This window comes from Zonotrichia leucophrys, chromosome 4, assembly GCF_028769735.1.
Source record: "Zonotrichia leucophrys gambelii isolate GWCS_2022_RI chromosome 4, RI_Zleu_2.0, whole genome shotgun sequence".
In the NCBI taxonomy this organism is placed as follows: Eukaryota; Metazoa; Chordata; class Aves; order Passeriformes; family Passerellidae; genus Zonotrichia; species Zonotrichia leucophrys.
In genome coordinates, this window is record NC_088173.1 from 4,197,478 (window position 1) to 4,218,405 (window position 20,928).

Genomic DNA, 20,928 nt, shown 5'->3' on the forward strand with positions numbered 1-20,928 from the left:
CCCATGATCTTAGAGCTCTGTGCTTCTCCATTGCTGTAATGCCAAGCTAAAAAGTGAAGTACCTCAGCGTTTTTTTCTTTAAGAAAAAAACCCCAAAACTTTTCTTCCTTGCTCAATTCTTGGTTTTGGCAAGTTCAAAGTTCACAAACTTCTGTGTCTGGGTTCTATCCTTTTATCCACCAAACCTGAACAAAGACTATTCAGCAACCATTTTGAGCTCTGGACTTCAGGCATCTTCTCAGGATCCTTAATTTTCTTTCACATGAACCAATTTTAGAGAAAATCTCCTTTGACAAAGCTGTATAAATTTTGTGATTAAAGCAGCTCTGCAAACTATCCAGCAGATGAAGCACTCTTGCATGACTATACTAAACTGCTCCAGATTTTATTCCGCTGAGAAAAACTCACTATAATATTTCAAGTCGTATTTCAAAATCCACATTCAAATTCATTTGCAATTTGCTATTTCAAGAGATTTGCAATAAGATGAATTGAATTTTGACTACAGTTAGGAAGCAACAGAGATAAACTGGAAATAAGATTGTGTAACAATAAGTTAAACACACAATGAATGGAAATCGTATTTATTATTTCACTAAGAAACAACAGATGAAACTCCATTAGAAAGATGCTTAATCTGTTTCCTCATATAAGTTTTCATCAGCTTTTGGCAGGTTAATGCTAATGGCTGCCCTGAGGTTGGCCCAGAATAGGGCGCGCTTGCTCCTCTCCTTCGGCCACTCCATGTAGGTGCGCTTTGCCATGAGAGCTTTCAGCTTGTGATACCTGGCAGGGATAAGGTACGGAGGGATGGGCTCCAGCAAAATGAGGATTAAGCTGTTGGAATTCTCACTGAACAACTTGTGATGGGCAAAGTACAGCTCATAGTGGCACCACTCACTCTGCACAAAGTTGGGAGACAACACAAAGATGGACCTGTAGCTCTTCTCAATGCAGTTAATGATGTTCTCCACAATGCTCTTGCCGGGGATAAAGTTTCTCTCGTGCTGGCACAGCTGCACGCTGCCCTCCCCCCTCTCCAGGTTCGGGATCAGCTCGTTCTTCACCCACAGCGAATCGCGCTCGCTGTAGGAAATGAACGCGTGGAACTGCAGAATGGCCTCCTGATCTGCGGGGGGGTTGTGCCAAGCTCTGCGCTTCGTCTGCGTCCACTGCCACGTCATCCGCACGTACCACGGCACATCCAGGTAGATGCACAGGGAGGCCACCGCAGCCACCAGCAGCAGCGTCAGCAGCAGAGCTGTCACCAGCAGCAGCGTCGTGTTGCAAGCCAGCGGGCTCAGGTGGAAGTCCTTGAGCTCCGTCCCTCGCAAGCCCTCTGGGTACTCGCACACGTAGGCCGCCGGCCAGCCAAACAGCTTTCCCCCGGAGCGCCTCTCCAGCTGGATAAAGGCCTGCAGCTCACAGGAGCACTGGAACGGGTTGTGCCCGGCCTGCAGCTCCCTGACCCTCGGGCAGCTCTGGAAGAAGTCAGCAGACGGGGTCAGGATCGAATTCATCTCCACGTTCAGGAACTGCAGGGACGCGAAGCCGCCGCAGCCCGGCAGGTCGGCCAGCCTGTTCGATGCCAGGTTCAGCTCCTCCAAGGATTTCAGCTCCGCCACCCCGCTGGGGACATTGCTGATGTGATTGTTTCGTAGGCTGAGTTTTTGGACGTTGGCCGGCAAGCACTCAAACACAGCATCCACCAACTGATTGGAGGACAGGTCCAGCTCTGCCAGAGACTCGGCCCACTGGCACTGCACGCCAGCTCCATCGTGGCGCAGCAGGTTGTTGCTCATGTCCAGGTACGTCAGGGATTTCATACGGCTCGTCATGAAGCTTACTTTGCGAAGGCTCTCAAATTTATTCTTCTGCAAGATTAATGTCTCCAGCTGAGCTAGGTTGTCACATTTTTGAAAAAGAAAATCTGTTAAATCATTCTTTAAAAAATTTAGGTATCTAAAGGGACTCTTAGATGAAGGACAAAGCATATGAATCATCTCTGAATCAGCTATTGTCATGTCTGCAATATTCATGTCTGCAAATATTTTGTATAGGTCATCCTGTGAAAAGTACATGTCTTTGATTACAATTTTCTTCAGTGTCAATGCTTTCATGGAAGTACCTGAATAGTCAAAGTTATAATGTTCAATGTCTGAGAGCGTTGTTACATTGTTAATATTGAAGTATTCAACGGATGAGTGCCATACAGTCTGAAACATTTCCATGAGATCATTCCAGTTCACTGACAGATTTGTCAGTGTCAGATTTTGTAACTTGGATCCTTGTCTGAAATTAGATAATAAGGCTATCAACTTTTTTACCTTTTTTTCTTTGATTTCTGACAATGACAGGCTTTCTGTAGTATTTTGTACGACAACCCAATCACCATCAGTTTCGGACTGATGACTCTTTGTATACAAGAGTGGCAGGCTCACGATTTTTTGGTTAGAAACATCTTCTGGAAAATTGTTAGAAACAGATGTAAAGAGTTCATCTTCCACAGACAGGCTGACATGGTTCCAAAAAGTTAATGCAAACAGACACTTGTACAGAAAAACGTTTCTGAGAAAGCTCGTATTTAGTGTCATACTGTTTTCTCTTTACTTGCAGGCGCTCAATACTTTTCTTAACTGTCCATTTTTGTTCCAATCCTGTGGAAATTAAAGAAACACAAGCAAAAACCAGATTGTATTATTAAGTAGCTGTGCCGGAACCATCAGAGAGAGAGATTTTTCTAAGGTTCCAATTTCTCATTTCTCCGTTTGATTCAAAAAGCAATTATTTTCTACAATCATTCAGGAGAGATATTCTTTATTAACAGACCACTGAAATTTTTATTTGGCAAATAAGGTGTATTTAACAAATAATGAATAATTTAACAAATAATGAATTTTTTACAAACCATGTCTGATTTCATAGGTGTTTAAAATTTGCTGCTTTCTTACAGAATTTCTGCTGTGATACAGGTGCATTATGAATGCTTCCTAAACTGTGTAATAAGCTTTGATTAGAAAGTACAATAATTGGCGTCAACATATCATCCTCTCCTCAGGTTCCCTCTTAAGGGATGTGAACTGGGCTCAGAGACATTATTTTAAAATGGACTTTTGACAGTAACACTTGAACTGAAACATAGCATGGAGGTTCAAGAGCCTCAGTCAAAAGCTGAGTGTCTTTAGATAGCTGAGACTGGATCATCAGTGCTTCTTTTAACTAGGGAAATGATGGTGAGGGTAGAATGATCTATATTTATGCCTTGGGAAAGCCCACAGAAGGGATCACTTCTTGTCTGAGCTTAAACATTTCCTGAATTTAGACTCTGAAAATGGGGTGCTCACATCTGGTCTGACAAGTGTACAAAGAGAACACCAGACACACGCTGGGAATATTTGCAGGCCACACAAAAATATACACAAAAATAGATGTAGAACCTCTGTACACAAAATCCAGCCCTGATGTAAGGACACTGACCTCAAACATCTCTGTTGTGAAAGAGAGGTTTATTTAAACAGACTTTAAAAGGAAAAATCATAACTGTGTCCTTGCTTTGGTTTTCCCAATTAGAGGTCACTTTTTCTTTCTAAATGCAGGAGTTTAGGGGAGCCAGCCTCCCTTTGTTTAAATCAGCCATTGAGAATATTGTCTTAAATCTCCTTTAAGCTATTGCATAAAACCATTATACTGCTCCTCTAAAAGAGGAACTGGTAAGAACTTGGTTAACAATTTTACATGTGTAAATCTTATTTAAAGCTGTTTTCCAAATTTCTAATATCTTTTTATTTCCTTTTCTTTCCCCTTCCCTCCCATTAATTTTAAATCATAATGTTGCCTGAGGTTTCCCACAGTACTTTTTAATGACTGCAGTGGCCTTTACCTTTCCCTTGATATTGAAGGGGTTAACTTGTGCTTTTATTTTCTAATGCCTCTACAATGAGACAGTAGCTACCACCTGAGAGACTGATTTACAGCTTCAAGGACTACATTCACTGCGCCATTAACTATTCCATAAGCTTTCTTTCTCAGAATTACTGGGGCAAAATACATGTTCTACTTCATCTAACAAAAAAACAAAGAAACAAACAAACAAAAAAACACACCAAAAAAAAGAAGTCCACTGAGTTCTTTAGTAAAGAATGCATGAAACTAAGCTTGGAAATCATCTAGAAATAGTGGGGCAACATGGCAAAATTTTTCCAGCCTTTTTCCAAATTCTCATTTGGAAAAATTATATGCATCACAGCCTTCAAAATGCATTTGGGCATATTCAGTTCTGTTCTTCTGATTGTTTGGGCAACTTTACTAATGTGTTTATAATTAACCAAAACACATAGCTTCAAGAGAAAACTGAAAAAAAATCTACCTTTAAATCATTATTCCTTCTTTGGATAAAATTTCAGCAATATCCATAGACCAGATGATAAAAGGATCAGATCCTTCTACATGTGCTTTATTTTCTTTCTCTTTTATATATCCTAGCATTTAGTCAAATTATTTATGAGTACCTTCAAAATTTCTTTGGAATATCATATGAAGCAACACAAGTAAAAACTTTTATAACATATAACCTGTGATTTGGAGGCTAATACTGTAGAAATTATCCCTCATAGTCATATCACTTTTAATTCAGAAGTATCCTCATGTCTTCAAATGTGATAAAAAAAGCTTAACCAAGGAAAGCAATCCAGAAGGCTAGGCAAGCCAAAAGCATGGCAAGAAAGTGTCCTGTTGTTTAAAGAGCAGGGGGAGAGAAAATAAATGAGGCTTTAAGAGTTTTTCCAATATAAAACTGGTAGAAACTGACTAAACTTCCATATAAGAAATAAAGAGAATACATATAGCTGAGACAATTCAGTATTAAGACATGCACTTTGCCGGTTACCAACATAGCAAAAAACTAATGCTACAAAAATGCCTTTCACAAGGATGAAACACACGATCAGGTTAGACCCAGTTCCTGAACTGCAGAAAACTCAGGAAAAACTACTGCGATCACTCTGCCCCCCTTAACTATGGGTGTAGTGCTAATAATGAGAGACTGCTTCTTGGACAGGTTTTTTGGATAAGTATTCCGAAAACAAGCAACCTCACCATCGTTCCCTACCCATACACTTGGAAAGAACATCGTACACTTGCTACAAAAAACAAGGCTCATTTTCAAATAAGATACAGAATATAAAACAATTACAGCTAACTAGCAACAGCACAAAGTCAACAAAATTAAAACTTTTCTCACCAGAAATCCCTGCTGTCCGAAAAAGCAGAAAATGTTCTCAGGAAAACAATAAAAAAAAGAAACTTCCTGTAACTCTATCCTACTGAGTAACAATACTTAGGAACACCCAAATTTTTATATACATGTTTGTGCCATCTACTGACAGCTTGTGAAATGGCATTTGCTTTTCTCTGGATGTATTTTTCACATACAACATTACTGTAATATCTCCACTATTCTATTATTATTGAACTTTATGTTTTTATGCTTTGCAATATATTAAACAGGAGAAATATGAATCTTTTTACTACTTTCTACCTTCATTAAATTAATATGAAAATAAGTACTTCTTTTGAATAAGTCTCTATGCATTACTGTAATTTTTTGTCCATTTTGCTGCACCAATTTAGTTGTCAGACTCTTATCAAGGCTGGTTTATAAAAGTACCATTTGTCTTAGTTTAATTCCCATTTAATAGGAATGGAATAATAATCTCTCTCCTACTCCAGCAGTGTTGTCATTGGGTTAAACAGTGAACATGGAAACACTGAGTGGAATTTGGTTTGGATTTTTTTCTTTAATTAAAACAGAGTGGTGACTTTGGCACTGAAAGCCCAAACACAGGGTTATTGTCCTGGCAAAGATATAAACCAGTCTCTCTTTATTTCTGTATAATGTTGGTCAAAAATTCCACCATAGCTGAGATCTAAATACAGAACTGCCACACTATAACCTACCTTTCTGGGTTAGCATATCATTACACATTCATTATTTAATATTTCAATGATTCAGGAAGCAGAGGAAATAATCTAAGAAATTACTTTTTCACTTTAAGGCTTATTCTGTAGATTATATTTAATTTCTCAGCCTCAAGTGAAAAGAGGTCATCCAAAAATGAAATTGAAAGATAGGACAGGTAGTAAGCAACAGAATATGGAAAATTCACTGCTATGCTGCTGCTGAGCCTTACAGTAGTACTGTATGATTTCATGTGACCTCTTGGAGTAGCTCTCCTCAGTGGCTCACAATGTGCTGGTTTGCCTCCTGTGTCAAAAGTAACTTCTCTCGCTGGCAGACTAGTGATAGAAATGGTGCTGTGTTGCCTTTCACCATAAAGGCCATGCTTCGCTTTATAATGAGGTCGCAAAAAGAGGAACGGGTATGAGGAATTACAGAGAAACAAGAACCACAGGCTGTTGGGAACAGCCTGCAACCCCTTTGCTCAACCAAGTGTTTCACCGACTGGAAATGTGTGCACGCACCGCCGGCCTCTGTCAGGGGATTTCCCGTAAGCACAGCGATGGGAGGTGCCCAGCGGTGTCTGAAGCGCTGCATCTCCGTTCCGCAACCCCACGGGTCAGTAAGTGCTCACTTTGAGGAAGGATTACTTTCTTAAAAAAAAAAAAAAAAAAAAGTTTTATGCCAGCTCAGCAACTACATTAATTTGGACTCTTTCTCTCAGAGGACGGGTGAGCACTGAACCGGTTTCCCAGCGAAGTAGCCACATCACCGAGCTTATCTGAATCCAGGAAGCGTTTAGAGAAAATGCTCTCAGGCACGTGGTGTGATTCTTGGGGTGTCCTGCACAGGGCCAAGAGTTGGACTCGTTGATCCCGATAGGTCCCCTCCAACTCAGCATATTCTATGATTCTATGAAATTCACCCCTTTTCCGCCTCATCCCGGACGCGGGGGTGGCGCCGGCCCTGAGGGAAGCGCTGCTGCAGCCGCGCCTGACGCTCCGGCCGGCGCTTCCAGCGGGGTCCCGCCGGGTCCCGCCGCGTCCCCCGCGCCGAGGGCCGTGAGGGGGGAGCATGGCGGCCGGGGCGGCTCCCCGCGCTGGGTCAGAGAAGCCTGAAGCCCGGGGACGGCTAGGCAGCTCGCCGGCGCTGCCTCTTTACAACAGGCGGTCGCCTAACACAGCCGGAAGAAGAGCGAGGGGCAAAAGCCAGCCCTCCCTCCTCCCTGGGGCCGGCCCGGGCTGCCGGGCCCGCTCTGCCTCCTCCCCCCGCTGCTGCCGACGTGGCGGGGCGGGGAAGGGAAGGAGCCGGGGGCGCGCCGGTCGGGGCACTGCTGAGCGGTAAGGAGCGCGGCGATTTCTGCATTTTCTGCCGCTTTTGACACTGGCTGCACCACACAGCTCTGTCCCAGAGGGGAATTTCGAAAAGGGGAAAAAGGAAAATGAGAAGCGGGAAGTTGTGGCCGCTGCGGGCTTGCGGGAGCGGCGCTCCGGCTGCTCCTGCCCCGCCTGGGGCAGAGGGCAGCGGGGCAGGGGGAGCTGCCTGGGGCGTTCGCCTGCGCTCGCCGTGCCCGCAGCGGCCCGCGGTGGAGGAGCGATAGCGGGCGTCGAGCGAGAGGGGAGCAAGGTGCCGTCGCCAGAAAAGTTATTCCTCCCTCCCGCTCGGGAACGGTGATTCGTGCCCCAAGGCGCCCGGTGGTAGCTGGGCTGTGCTTTCCAGGGGACATGAAACTCCTCAGGCAGGCTCGGCAGGTGCCGCCACCGCCGGCCCCCTCAGCGCGGCTGGGCGCTGCGGGCCGGGCTCTCCCCCGCCACCGGTCCGGGCTGGCCTTAGCATCTCCTTTACAAACTCCCCGTAGAGTAATTCCCTTTGGGCGGAGCTGTCCGAGTTGATTTGGATCAGGACAGGCTCACAGATGAAAGGCTGTATGACGCTGACCCTGGGTGCAGCTCGGCTCATGTGTTGTGACAGACGCCGTAATTTGCTGTTACGTGCCGTGCTCCTGGAGGGAAGGTTCAGCAGGCAGCTGCAGGGACCGTGGCCCCAGTGGTACCCAAAGATGATCCAGCAGTGCAAAAATCCATGTGCCCGTCTGTGTCATCCTTTAAAAAGTGCTGGGCTTACTCAGAGCTAATGCCCATTCAAAATTATGAAGTATGTGTGTAAAGGTTTTACAGGTTTTAATAGAGGATCCTCATCTCTTATGATGGAATTTGACTTAAAAATACAAAAATTTTCTTTAGGTGATGCTGTCCATCACACAGTGAGTACTGTTACAAGAATAGCACTACTTTCCTCCAATAAAGCATTTCATAATATTTGCTGTATTTTTAATGGAAAGCTGTCAAATGCAAAGATTCTGACTTCAGAATTCATGTTTCCTGAAGATAATTAAGGTACAGTGTAAGCTGAAGTAATACAAGTGATAGCAAGTGCTTACTTTTTTCCTTATGTTTTTTGTTCACTGTTTCAAAGTGCTGCTCTTGGAACTGTTTATAGAAGTGAGCTCCATTCACATTAGATAAATAGATGTATACAGTTCTATAGACTTTAATAAAATATACTAATTTAAATACATGCTTCTTAGGCAGATTTCTCCTAAATCCCAGTTATGTTTTGCTTTTTGCCTTTTTTCCCCCCTGTTCTTAGTCTCTCCTACAATCTCCATTCTTCCTGACTGATGCAAACCTTTGAGCCATATTTAATTAATATGAGAGTCAATGAAAAGGCAGCATCTACAGAGAGGACTGTACAAGTCTTTTCATGCCATGCAACTCAACATTTTGCAAGCTCTCTTACAGTCAAGGATTGTCTTCTGAGTGCCAGGTACACTGTTGTTACCAACAATTAAATTATAGTAATGACAGACCAGCAGTCCTTTTGCACTCTGGCAGTGCCACTCCTTAATCAGCTGCAGAGCTTACTCTGTGGCTTTATCTTTATCCATCAGCATCCTCAGCCTGATGACTGCACAATGGTGGAAAATACCTCCAAAATTACATTGGAAGATAAAGAATAAGTAAGACCAAACTGGTTCATAACTTAAAAAAAAATCACTAACTACCTCATACAAGTTTACCTTGGCTTCAAAATTGAAGTTTAATCACACAGCTGGAATTTTAGGAGATGGTGAGAAGTGTTGCACTCCCCAAAGAGCAAGACTTTGGGACAAGGGATACAGAAACAGTGTGAGCAGTGACTCTGTGCTATGGCTGTGTGTGTGAAATGGCTCTAGGGCCCATGGCCTGTCATGTTCACAGATTATGCCCCTTCTCAAGCACATGAATGTCACCACAGTTGTAGGTACAGAGAGTTCTCCTCCCCTCTGGCATTCAGTCAGCAGGCTGTAGGAGCCCTGTGTATGTCTCAGCCATGAAAGGGAGAGCAAGAGCTGCTTGGCTTTGCAGCTTGGATTATTTTCTTCTGCAATGATCTTTCATACACACCTGATAGTTAATGTAGAAATTAGCCATGTGGAAACTCCTACATTTGACTACTCCAGACAAATTAATATCCTTTCACTCTCACTAAACCATATTTTGGAAAGCAGTAATGCTGCTCTTTGTATCTGAGTGGGATCCTGCAGAGTGAGTGGAGTTACAGTATTATCCTGATGCCAGTGCCAGCGTGAGGCATGTGCCACAGGGCTCCATGCTCCATGCTTTTGGAGATCTTACATCAAGGTTGTATTGTTTTTCAGCAGCAGTATAGGGTAAACACTGTGTATAACAAACACTCAAATGTTTATGGTACCTAAAAGACTTTGCTTTCTATATTCAGAACTGAAAATGTCTGAAGATGTATCTGATGGCGCCCCACCTGAAGAAAAACCTGAAGTAATGGAGATGCCCAGCAATGAGGTACTGCCTCATGAATCAGTACCACACCTCGTAGAAGCTGAGGTCTTGCATGAGTCTTCACAAGATCAACATGGACAGGTCACTCAGAATGTTAGTAATGGAAAGGAAGGAGACACAGTCATTGATGAAAACCCTTTGACTGAAAATCTCGTTGAAAGCCTGCCTTCCAGCCTGCCTTCCAGCCTGCCTTGCAGCCTGCAGTCCAGTGAAGACACAGCTGAAGACAAGCCCACTGAGTGCATTGAAACTGTAAGCCTTGATACAGAACCTGAATTGGAAGAAACACTGCATGAGCAAGGCAATCCAGTAAGCAATATTTTCTTTTCTCTAAAAGCCCTCCTCTCCTTGCATTGTGAGGACAGGATTTTGTATAATGTATGTCCTGTTTTTCACAAAAACCTAGGAAGTTACGTGGAAAACCTACATAGGGATAAATTAAATTGCAACACCAAGCTTTTGAAAACTAGTAATAGTTTAATTTCACTTTTCCAGTATGATATTAATTTGGTCTTTCAAGTCTGGTTGCAATGAAACTTGCATTGTGTAAAGGTGATGTGTTACTGGACACATTCTTGAGACAACAGTTTCTTAACATGATTTAAATATGAAATACTGATAGTGGCTTAGCACTAGCCATTAATGTAAAAAGTATGCAGCACCTCCTCTGGCTGTGTTTTTAGTGAATTCAGTTGTTAGGAGTTCCCTGTGCACATCTACTGAATTACACACATGAGGAGACTTTGGAAGAGAAGCCTCCAATTCTGGCTGCTGCCTCCAGCCCAGCAAGGAGACAGGTTCCTACCTCTCCCTCATATTAGCCTCAATAAACTGGTATGGCTTTATAGGGTTGGGTACCTGAAGAAATATTAGGACATCTGTAAAGACATCTCTGGAGATTAAAGCTCTTCCAGGAACAGATGATGTGAGCTATGCTTCTGGTTTTTTTGTGCACAGAAGTTTGAACTCCACATAATACCCAATCTGTCATCACCTATTAAATGCCTGACTTTGTTGCCTGACAGTTTCTTTGTGTTTCCTCCTGCCTCTTGAGAACAAGATTTTTAGACAGTGGAGTAACATTTTTGTTCTTATAGGCTGCAGACTCCTCATCTAAAGCAAGTAGATGGGGAGCTTGGGGTACCTGGGGAAAGTCTCTCCTGTCATCAGCTTCTGCCACAGTGGGTAAGTGTTCTGTTGGTAAAATGTGTGGAAATAATTAATAACTTTCATGTGTCATTGGTCTGATTAGTGTTGCATCCTAAAGATTCATAGACAATTTTGCCTTGATAAGCTTGGGAAGCATGATTTTTTTAAAGAGGAAGATGGACCTTCCTAATTATTCAAATTATGGACAAGTTACTAGGCTTGTTTGTAAAGTTAATGAATTACTTGATTGTGACTTCTTCATAGAAAGGATCCATAATCCAATACCATTTCTATCAGGCAAAGGTTTATGGTTTCTCAAGTCAAAGCAACCCAGATTTTCATGCTCACTCGTGTTAATGGTTTGTATGCCAGGTTTGACTCCTGCCTACACATGAATTCATTTGTAGTAAATCATTCAAGCTTTTCTTGCCACCCGTGAAACACTCACACTGTCACACTAGATTTCAGACAGTAGAACAATGTATTACAACATGGGCCCTGTACTCCCTCTCCCTGTACTCTCATTTCCAATGGTAGGTCAGTACAATATGTCCTTGTGAGGACTTCAGGTGAAACTTAATTATTGCTCTTTGAAAACTCACTGTCAAAAAGCAAAGCATAAAAATATGTAGTTATCAGTGGGAAATAATTTCTCACAAACCAGAAATGCTTTGTAACAAAACAATCTGTTAGCTAGTCAGTTCTCATAAAGGATCCATGGAACACTTTCAAAAGATGAACATAGGAATTAAAATTAATTGCTAGTTACTAAAAATGATTCAATAGAGATACTGGTTTTATGATCCCATATAAGGCTCAATAATTCTCCTCCTTATCTCCTGTTTTTCATGGACAGTAAATGGTTTCTGTCTGTTTCTCAGAGGAGGGAAATTTCCTTGTCCTTTTTTTTTCAGTAACATCCACAGTCAGGAGTAAATAACTACATTTTCTTTCCGACAACAAAAATTATTATTTCTAGGTACATTCAGAATGGGTTTCTAGGGTGTGTGGAACAAGTTTGTTGTGTAGGCAGTCTGACTTGATAAGGTTGTGTGATGTCTGTTTTGAAGAGGCATGTCATCACCATGAATAAATATTTTTAGGGTTGTTATTGTCTAAAAATGAGCGCAGCTGGAACAAGTCAAGTTGCCTTGGAAAAAGAGCATCCACATGCAGAAAAGGAAAAGGAAAATTGTAGAATAATTTTAATTCAACATCAGAATGGTTGCACTATTTCACACTGAAGACCCATCTACTGTTTAGGTTCTGGCAGTGACCAAGAACAGCTAGGAAAGCACCTAAACCCAGATGTATATAAAGCAGAAGTTTCCAATTTTCCTATTTCCTAGAATCTGCAGCATAGACAGACTTCCTGACCCTGGGATCAGGGTAGGTTGAGTTTCTATGTTACTGTCTAATAATTTTGACTCTAACTTTGTGAATTTATTTAACAAAATTGGCTTTGAATTAAGCAAAAATAAAATTTATGTTCTTCCATGTTTTGTGAACCCAAGGTAACTTGGAAGAGCAAATAGCTAGTCTTAGATTTGTTACAGGAAATCAATGCACCAGGTAATATTTTATATTCCTGATACAGAGGGCTTATTTCCTAGTTGTTTATTATGAAAATTCATGCTTGATCCTCTAGAACACTTAACTGTCTCTCACTGTCATGGACATGATATGGTTCTGAACAGACCACATATTTCCTTCAGTATGATAATTCCCTAGTGAGATATATGGAAAAAAAATTAAAGCTATTGGAAATTTCTATAAGCTTTATTATTATTATTATATATTTATTATTCTTCTCAAATTTACTCCTAATATCTGATCAGATCAACCAACACTTCATCTCCTGTTCCACACCAGAAAATAGTTTTGCTAGGGACCAGTCCATTGTAAAGTTGCTATTCCTTCAGTGTAGCAAATGCTGTAAGTAAAACTGCCTTCTTGGAGTTAAGACTTAGTAGCAATTCAGTCTGTGATTTTTCTGTTGTTCTGCCATCATATTGTACAACACAGCTGCTTGTCTGGTGAAATATGACCAATATCTACTATTCCTAATGTTTTTCTTCAAAATTGTACTTTGTAAAAATAGCGCAAACAGTTTGAGGTGGACTAAATAACATCTTAAAGGCTTAAACAAATACATTCTGCTTTTAACAAAGGGTATCATGGGCCAGCCAAGGTTGGACAGTACCTTGAAAAGTCATCTAGTCAGGGGTTTTGTGGGAAAGGCTTTATGCCTCTAGATGGGATTATCTAGCAAGTTGTCCAGACACATCTTGAAAACCTCCAGCAATGGAGAGACTACCATTTCCCTGGGTAGGTTTTTCCAGTGAATAATTCTTCTTACTGTAATTAATTTTTCTTGCATTCCTACCTATTTTAGACTGAGTTAAAATATTGTTCCAATGATCTCAGTTTCCTTATCCTTCAGACACTGATAGAGAATTCACAGACACATGAGCATTTTTAATGTATGGCTATAATTTATTTAGGACAGCTGATTTTAGTTCCCAATAATAACTCAGTTCCCATACAGTTTGTACCTCATCCTCCTTTAAGTAACTCTGCACATACAGCCATGGATTGTTTTGGTGGTAATTTTTTATTCCAAAGTTGTCTTTGAACTGATTTTGACATTATTTGGATCGAAGTCCCCACGACAAGACAGATGTGATACTCCTGTACAAAACAGAATCTGTAATGCCTTTGGAGTTTCAGTCACTGCCTGAACCACGTTTGGGCTCTTGACACTAGATGTCACACTAAGCAAACTATTGAATCAACTTCATCAGAGGTGAAGAGATTTCTTTTGTTCTTGAAAGGTGCAAGAAAGTTCCTTCCTCCTTATAGAACCACAATGGAACAGAACCACTGAAATAGTTGCTGGAATGATGAGATGGGAGAAGGCTCACTGGGATATGGAGGAACAACTTGTACTAATTTTCACCATTTTAGTCAGTGGTGTTTTTTAGTAGATCAGCCATTACACAAGGCAGTCTTTTGACAGTGTTGATAAGCTCGAGAGGGTGACTATTGCAGCTAAATCAGTCAATTAATGGGTAGTAGCCACTGAAATGTGTAGTCCCTCACCTGTCTTTTCCTTGCATGTTTCCTCTTTCTCCCTGTACCAGCATTCATGTTCCTCTGAGTTCCCTCTAATCCAGTTTGGGAAGCAAAACTGACATAAGAGTAACTCTAGAGGAAAGAAAAATCCATTTTCTGCCTCTTCAGTTCCTTGATCCGACTCTTTGAGACCAGTTTTGGGGCAAGCAGAAGGGACAAGAGTGGAACATGGGGGGGAGTAGAACCTCCCATGACTGCACCAAGTTATTAGGTTACCTTAGCTGTAACAGCAAACTCTTTATCCCCAGGGCTTATGTGAGGCAAAATATATTTTCAGTTTGTCCTGACAGCTTGTGACTTGCATTTTTAAAACATCTTCTATGCTTTAAACCTTGGGTCTTTGGTTTTTCTTCCAACTAATCTATCTGCTAGCTTAATTAAAGTGACTGCCTTCTGCAAGCCTTGCCTTTCATATGCTATGTTTTGAATGATGTATGACATTCAGAAGGTGCTGAAGTTAGGATCTCAGTGAGCTGCATTTCCAAGCAAAGTCTGTTCTCTATCATCTGTATACAAATGCTTCACCTTTAGAGCCGTTGCTAAGACTAGAACCTGTCAATACATTCACACAATAAAAGTAATAAAAAAATAACCTAGCTGTTTGATTCATATGATCCCTGAAATTCATACTATAAGGCTGCGTAATGCATCTTTCTAATGTGTTGTTTGTAATTATTGTTCTGCTATCTTGATTATTTTGTTCTTGTGTATATTCTCATCTAGTTCCTTAGCTATGAGAATGGCACATGAAAATATCAGACACCCATACTTCTCCCTGGTATGCTGAAAAGTGCTTTTTGTCACTCAGTGTGACAGAATGAAATGTCTCTTTATACATCACTGTGTTCATGAGCTTGGGTATTATTATGCATGGGTATGTGTAGTAATCAGCATTACATAGTTGACTTCTCTGTGGAACAGAAATGCCAGTGCTGTAGATAATGTGAAACTAAAGTATTCAAACAGTGCAAATGTCTTTTCTCTATAGCTATTGCTCTGATGCAAAATAAAGTACAATATTAAAAAAAGAAGTCTGGGTGTTATGCTTGTACTTTAGTTATGCTTGTACTTTATGTGATCATAAAGAGGATAGTTAATCTCTTCAGACTTTTTTTATTTCATAAATTTGGCTGATTAAGGGAAAACTACTTTGGGATGGAATCACATGGTGATCACAACTGTTTTGTAAATAACTCTTCGACTGCTATAGCAGCAAGGCTGGCCCTTTGCAGTTAATCCTTTCTAAGAATGCTGAATGGAAGTTTTTCTCTTTTTTCTCTTTGGCGTTCTTTATGTCTTTTAACATGGGCTTATAGTCTAGAAGAGACTGAGAGCCAATAAAATGTTGTAACAGCCTTTATGCTTATTGCTATTATTGAAACCTTTTATGCTTGCAATAAGGAGATCTGAATCTAGTCGCATTTACTAGATTAATTGGAGTGATTCCTGATTTATAGATAAGATAGCATAGGTGTTACAAGAATCTAGCTTGGTTTTTTTTTTTGTTTTAACTGCCAGGAAGAGAAGTTTTGTGGAAGCTTGAAGTGAATGGAGTGCCATAGGATAGCCTAAAAGGGAGCAAAATGGGGCTCCACTTTTTGGTGTACAAAACCAGAGCACAGCTGGATTGTCCACATCTCTATGCTTCATGTTGTGGAGTGATTCTCCTCCAGCCAGTGTCAGGTTCCTCAGTTTCTCATCTGGTGAAAGATGCTCATTTAATGCCTTGGTCTTCCTCTTTAGCTTGAGCTAGATGAGGTTTCACTCATGTTACTAGACTAAATTTTGATCAGTTCTTCATTAGATGTGCTCCCATGGTAGGACACAGGTTACAAAGGCAGTGTTGTAGCCAGGGACAAAATCTCAAACTCCTCCCCATCTGTACCACGGAATCAGAGTCCAGTTGCCTGTGAGTACTAGATGGACAAGGGATCAGTGATGCCTATACAGAGTGGTTTGGGTTTCAGACATAGTGAACTGCCCTCCAGGGCTGTCTGTTTGCCTCTCTCAGCCCTGCAGGGAATCCAAAGCTACTAAGCTGGGAGGTGGAAGATAAAACAGCTTGCAGCAAAGTGGGATGGGATCTGACTGAAGCATTTGTGAGTGCTGCAATGTGGCCTTGGCAGATCAGGCAAACCAAAAAGCAGGTCATGTTGTTAGGCAGTGTTAGCAAAACCTTCTTTTTTAAATTAAAGATCCCAACTAGGAACGTGAACAATAATATTCTGTGGAAAGTGCCAGCCAATAGAAAGGCAAGGAATCATGGAGGCAAGAGAAACAAAAGCAATAACACAGGGGAAAAAAGAGTGCTTTCTTCCAAAAGCTCACAGTTAACAATGCCTACTGCATAGCTCTTCTGTCTGCTGTTACAGAAGAGTAAATGGAATGTCAGAAGTGTCAGCTCAGTTGCATTAGCACACCCAGTGTTACAAAATGAGTGCATCTTTAAATTGTAGGCTTCTCTCCCATGACCTCTTTTACTTCTGTGCCTTTTGAAATTGCAAATAATCATCTTCATTTCCAAGGCAACAGGCATTTCTGCCATTTGTGCATGTATGGCAGTTGTGGTCTTCTGATCTCATCTGGTTTTGCTGCTGCAGTCAAACATACATGCCATATAGCTTAGTTCAGCAAAGCCACCCTTAGCTGACCTGGAGTATCTTCTTATTATTCTAGGGCATTTAACCACAGCCCCAAAAAGGCTCCCTTTTGTAGATCAGTAAATATCAATACAGCAACTGTGTGCTTTCTCTTCTTAAATGTGTTAGCTTGTCTTCCAAACTATGGAAATCAATTCAAGGTGTAAAAAATCACAGGGAAAAATGTGGGAAATTGATCTGAAAACGTAACTTTTGCAGACAATTCAATTTTTTGCTCAATGTTTAAAGGATTTTTATACGACTACAGGACCATAGTATTTTGTTACCAAGTCAGGTTGATTAAGTCAGTGAAAAGAATAAAACTCTCACACATTTAAAAAGTTGTGAGCAGAAGCAATGGGAAGGAATGTGACATGCAATGTCTATTGTATTAGTGTAAAAGCACAATTAATAGTGATTTGAGTCCCAGGAATATGGGGATTAAATAAATGACTCCAGAATCTGTGCATGCTAATGTTTTCATTGGGCTCATTAAAATATGTGGGAGACTGGGACTAGACCATGCAGTACACTGCTCTCCAGTATCTGCATTGGAACAGACTTTGCAACAGTCAGGAAATTATCCAGCAATGACTTAAACACTGTGGTGCATAGCCTGGTATGACTCACACAGTTGGATGCACTACTGGTTTTTGTAAGAACGAGTAAAATAGATAAAGGTCATATTTTCTTTAGACAGGTAAAAGCATTTATCTACCTAGGCTGTTACAGTGTGGAACATTGGGACCTTGTGCAGCCTATGAAATTCCTTGTCTCTGCAGGTATTTTCCATAGGCTATATCTGTTCTTTATGTTTACCTCCAGATACTGCAGTTTTCTTCTGTGTGATCTTTCAGAAGTGCTGCTTCACATATGTTTTCTAGAGTATATTTATTCATAAATATATATATTCATAAATCTAAGCTTTCCTTTTTCCTACTCCAACTAGATTTGCTGCATCTTTCTTGAATCAGATGTTTGAAAGCATATTTGTATGACTACACACACAGATGTATATGTTTATTCAGAATGCTGAAGAGCACTGGCAAGTGATAGGCTGTTTTGTTGTAATTAATGTAACTCAGAAAAGATGCTTTGAACTTCTCTAATAGAGTGCACACAGTTATGGGAAATTGTGGACAACACAATCATTATGCATAACTTTGCACCTTAGATGTCTAGATATCAGCCTGACCATCTGTATTAATGCCTTCTCTGAAATAATTTATCTGTTTACAGTTCAGTTTAACCAAAGAAGTATGAAATTGTTATTAACATTTCTCATAAGTTGTTATGCAGGTAGTTGAAGCAGTCTGGATTGCCCTACTGCTAGAAGTGATCAGTTTCATGCAAGATGCACTAACAGTGTACAGTACAAGATAAAAATCAAATCCTGTCTCTGAAGCTACTTAATTTTATGTTGGAAAGAAATATTGCTCACCTGGTTTGTTGTTCGCCTGTTGCACCTTAGCTGATGCACAGAAGCTTCCAGCAAAGCAAGATTAACGAGTGGATTGCTTGTAATGAGAGAAATATGTCATGGACATACTTGTACACATATCCAGAAGCAAAATAGGCAGACAATTTTAGAGCAGTCCTTTTTAAGGGCAGCATTTTTCAGCTACAGTTGATGCAGATTGGGAAGATACTGCCTCTCCTTGACTGACTACAGGGACTCACCAGTCCCTGTGATCTGCTAGTGTAAATAAACTCTGTATTGAAAACCAGCAAGGCAATCCTGTTCTGTCAAAAGTATTCAGATAGAAACAGTAGCAGCATGTATACTTTATATTAAAGTAGCCCATTTTAATAGAGGGCTAGGGATTCACTGCATATGAATCATGTAAAGGTGGTAAAATCTTTGTAGGAGATCACCTGCCACTGGAGCAATAGTTCTGCTTGTATCATTTGACATCAGCAGACTTAACAAAGTGTATTATTTAAATACTAGCTTTGGGGAGAGACATTTCAGAATTTTACTTCAAATGAGAAACTAAGGAGCTTAAATCCTGAAATAACTTTGGGGACTGGAGTCAGTGTCCCTAAAAACATAGCACCTGTGCAGAGGACTGAACAATTCCAGACTCAGTCCTGCAGTCATACACAATCCATTGACTTTGGGTCAATTTTTCTAGAATACTGAAAACTATGTGAGGTGATATCCTATGGCCTTAGGAGGACTCTCAGTTTCCATTTAAACTGATTGCAATAGAATATTTAGCATTTTGAAAAGCAGGGAACTAAACTTATGTGGGCCACTGAAATAACTTTTACTTTTCAGATCCAGCATAATTTGTGTTATATTTCAGCCTTATAATTTATATTCAGTTAATATGAATATAGTACAAGTGAATTATTAACCTAGAGAAAATTAAGCAATTGAGGTAAGTTTAATAGATATTTCCTTTGTCATAATTCATGACGTATAAGAATACTATGCACTGATAGTAATGAGTTTTCAAGTCATATAGTCTAAAACATGCTTCTCCTACAGGTCATGGGATAACAGCAGTAAAGGAAAAAGCAGGAACTACCCTAAGAATTCACAGTGGGAGTTCAGCCTCTCTGGAAACAGCAGAGCCTCCTGCAGCTGAAACACCAGTTTCTCGTGAGTTCAAGTCCACTGAAATTGGACAAAACTCTGACCCTGCCAAATCAGTTCCATTTAGAAAATGTTAAGATTTTGGTCACATAAACCATTTTACTGTAATTTTTGACTTGCAGGGTTGAAATTATGCTGTAACCAGCTTGTTTTCTTTTCTTAGAAGCAGAAGATTCTCTGGCCCAAAGCTCTTCTGAGAATATTCCTTCTTCTCCTTCATCTGGATCTCGTGGCATGCTGTCAGCTATCACTAGTGCTGTACAAAACACAGTGAGTCATTTTAGCTGATCTCTCTGCCCCAGTTATTATTTGTTCTTTTTCGGTTCAACTTCACTGTAGGTCACATTTTTTAAGTTACAGGTCTTTGTAAAAACAGTTATTTTGTAAGTCTGTTTAGAGTCTTTTCCATGACAAAATAACTTTAAAATTAAACTGTCTGATTAAAAAATAAGAAGTCAAACAAAACTAACTGAGTTACTATGTTTTCACCAGTTTCAGTGAAAATAATATGGTCTTTTCCAAAACTGTGTAGAATTCTGCAAAGTTTTGAAAATCTTTTTTATAATTGTACCATCATCTGATTATTTATTTTTACAGTTAAGTCCTTCCAGAGAAAGTGAGATAGGACTTGTTACCATTTTTGAAGGCAGATAGCATAAGAAAATACTCCATTTGCTTATTTTAAGGCTTTTTACTAAGCTCTCTATTTTTAGTTCCTGTCCTTTACCTTCACCTCTTTATCTAATTTCTCATTTCATACTAGCCTTCCCAGATGGGGCTCTGATTGCAAACTTAGCAAGGCAAAATCTTTTGCTCACAGTTCTTTCCTAACATCCTTATATTTTGTGTGTTGAACTTCATCATGTACCATACCATTCCCAAATCAATTTTTGTGTTATCTTCTTCCCCAATTTTTTCTGCACCTGGTGTTTCACTTGAAATTATAGAAGACTTTAAATATTTGCTGTAAAAGCATAGAAGATTAATTCCCCACTGAGCAAGTTTTATGAAATGGCAGTTCTTTTTTATTGTATAACCAGTTCACTCTGACTGCCTCATCACTCTAATATCAAAGATTTTGGGAACAGAAGGAGATTCCTATAGATTATTCCTAAGACTGTTTCCACAGAACGTGGAGCATCATATGGCTTGTAGAGCTGGCTGGCCACCAGTAAGATTACTTGAGCATTATACAAGATTTGCAAATAAGACAAATGTGCTTGTAGGCAGCCTGGAGAGCTGCTATACCACAGTGATCAATGTGGTACAAAAAGAATCACTTAAGGTCTCAGTAATACACCTGTAATGCCACTTGAGACTTTGGAAGGGTTTTCCATTATATGTCGTGTTACATCAGCACTTGAGTATCTGACACACACATAATCCAGATTGAAATGGAAATCTTTAGCCAGTGAAACTTCTTCTTCAGTGTACATAAAAAATGAAGACACAGCAAAACATATGTATTTAAATAGACAGTTCCAGAGTCATCATAAGTGTTAAAATTTTAAAAATCCAGTAAGGCAGAGTCTTCTGTTCATGATGGACTTGGCTCCAGATTATTCATGTCTAAAGCAAGTTCCTACAAAC

The 20,928-nt window shown here is 40.3% G+C and overlaps 2 protein-coding genes across 2 annotated transcripts in view; one reads left to right on the top strand and one right to left on the bottom strand.

Moving 5' to 3' along the window:
* Positions 1-564: 564 nt before the first annotated feature.
* LOC135447251 (toll-like receptor 1) lies at positions 565-5,302 on the bottom strand. Its single transcript, XM_064712166.1, has 2 exons — positions 5,240-5,302; positions 565-2,657 (listed from the first exon to the last, which is right to left on the bottom strand). Exon 2 carries the CDS (start codon positions 2,592-2,594, stop codon positions 633-635), a length of 1,962 nt encoding a protein of 653 aa, XP_064568236.1. The 5' UTR covers positions 2,595-2,657; positions 5,240-5,302; the 3' UTR covers positions 565-632.
* A 1,744-nt stretch (positions 5,303-7,046) lies between these two features.
* The window catches only part of FAM114A1 (family with sequence similarity 114 member A1), a 30,449-nt gene continuing 16,567 nt past the window's right edge, over positions 7,047-20,928 (top strand). The window contains exons 1-5 of the mRNA XM_064712167.1: positions 7,047-7,296; positions 9,737-10,122; positions 10,911-10,998; positions 19,231-19,344; positions 19,502-19,608. Coding sequence (XP_064568237.1) covers positions 9,745-10,122; positions 10,911-10,998; positions 19,231-19,344; positions 19,502-19,608 — 687 coding nt within the window. The 5' untranslated portion in view covers positions 7,047-7,296; positions 9,737-9,744. The remainder of the gene's footprint in view (positions 7,297-9,736; positions 10,123-10,910; positions 10,999-19,230; positions 19,345-19,501; positions 19,609-20,928) is intronic.

Bases quoted from the DNA above. Each gene is read 5' to 3' on its own strand.
- LOC135447251 (XM_064712166.1), bottom strand. From the start codon at position 2,594: ATGACACTAAATACGAGCTTTCTCAGAAACGTTTTTCTGTACAAGTGT.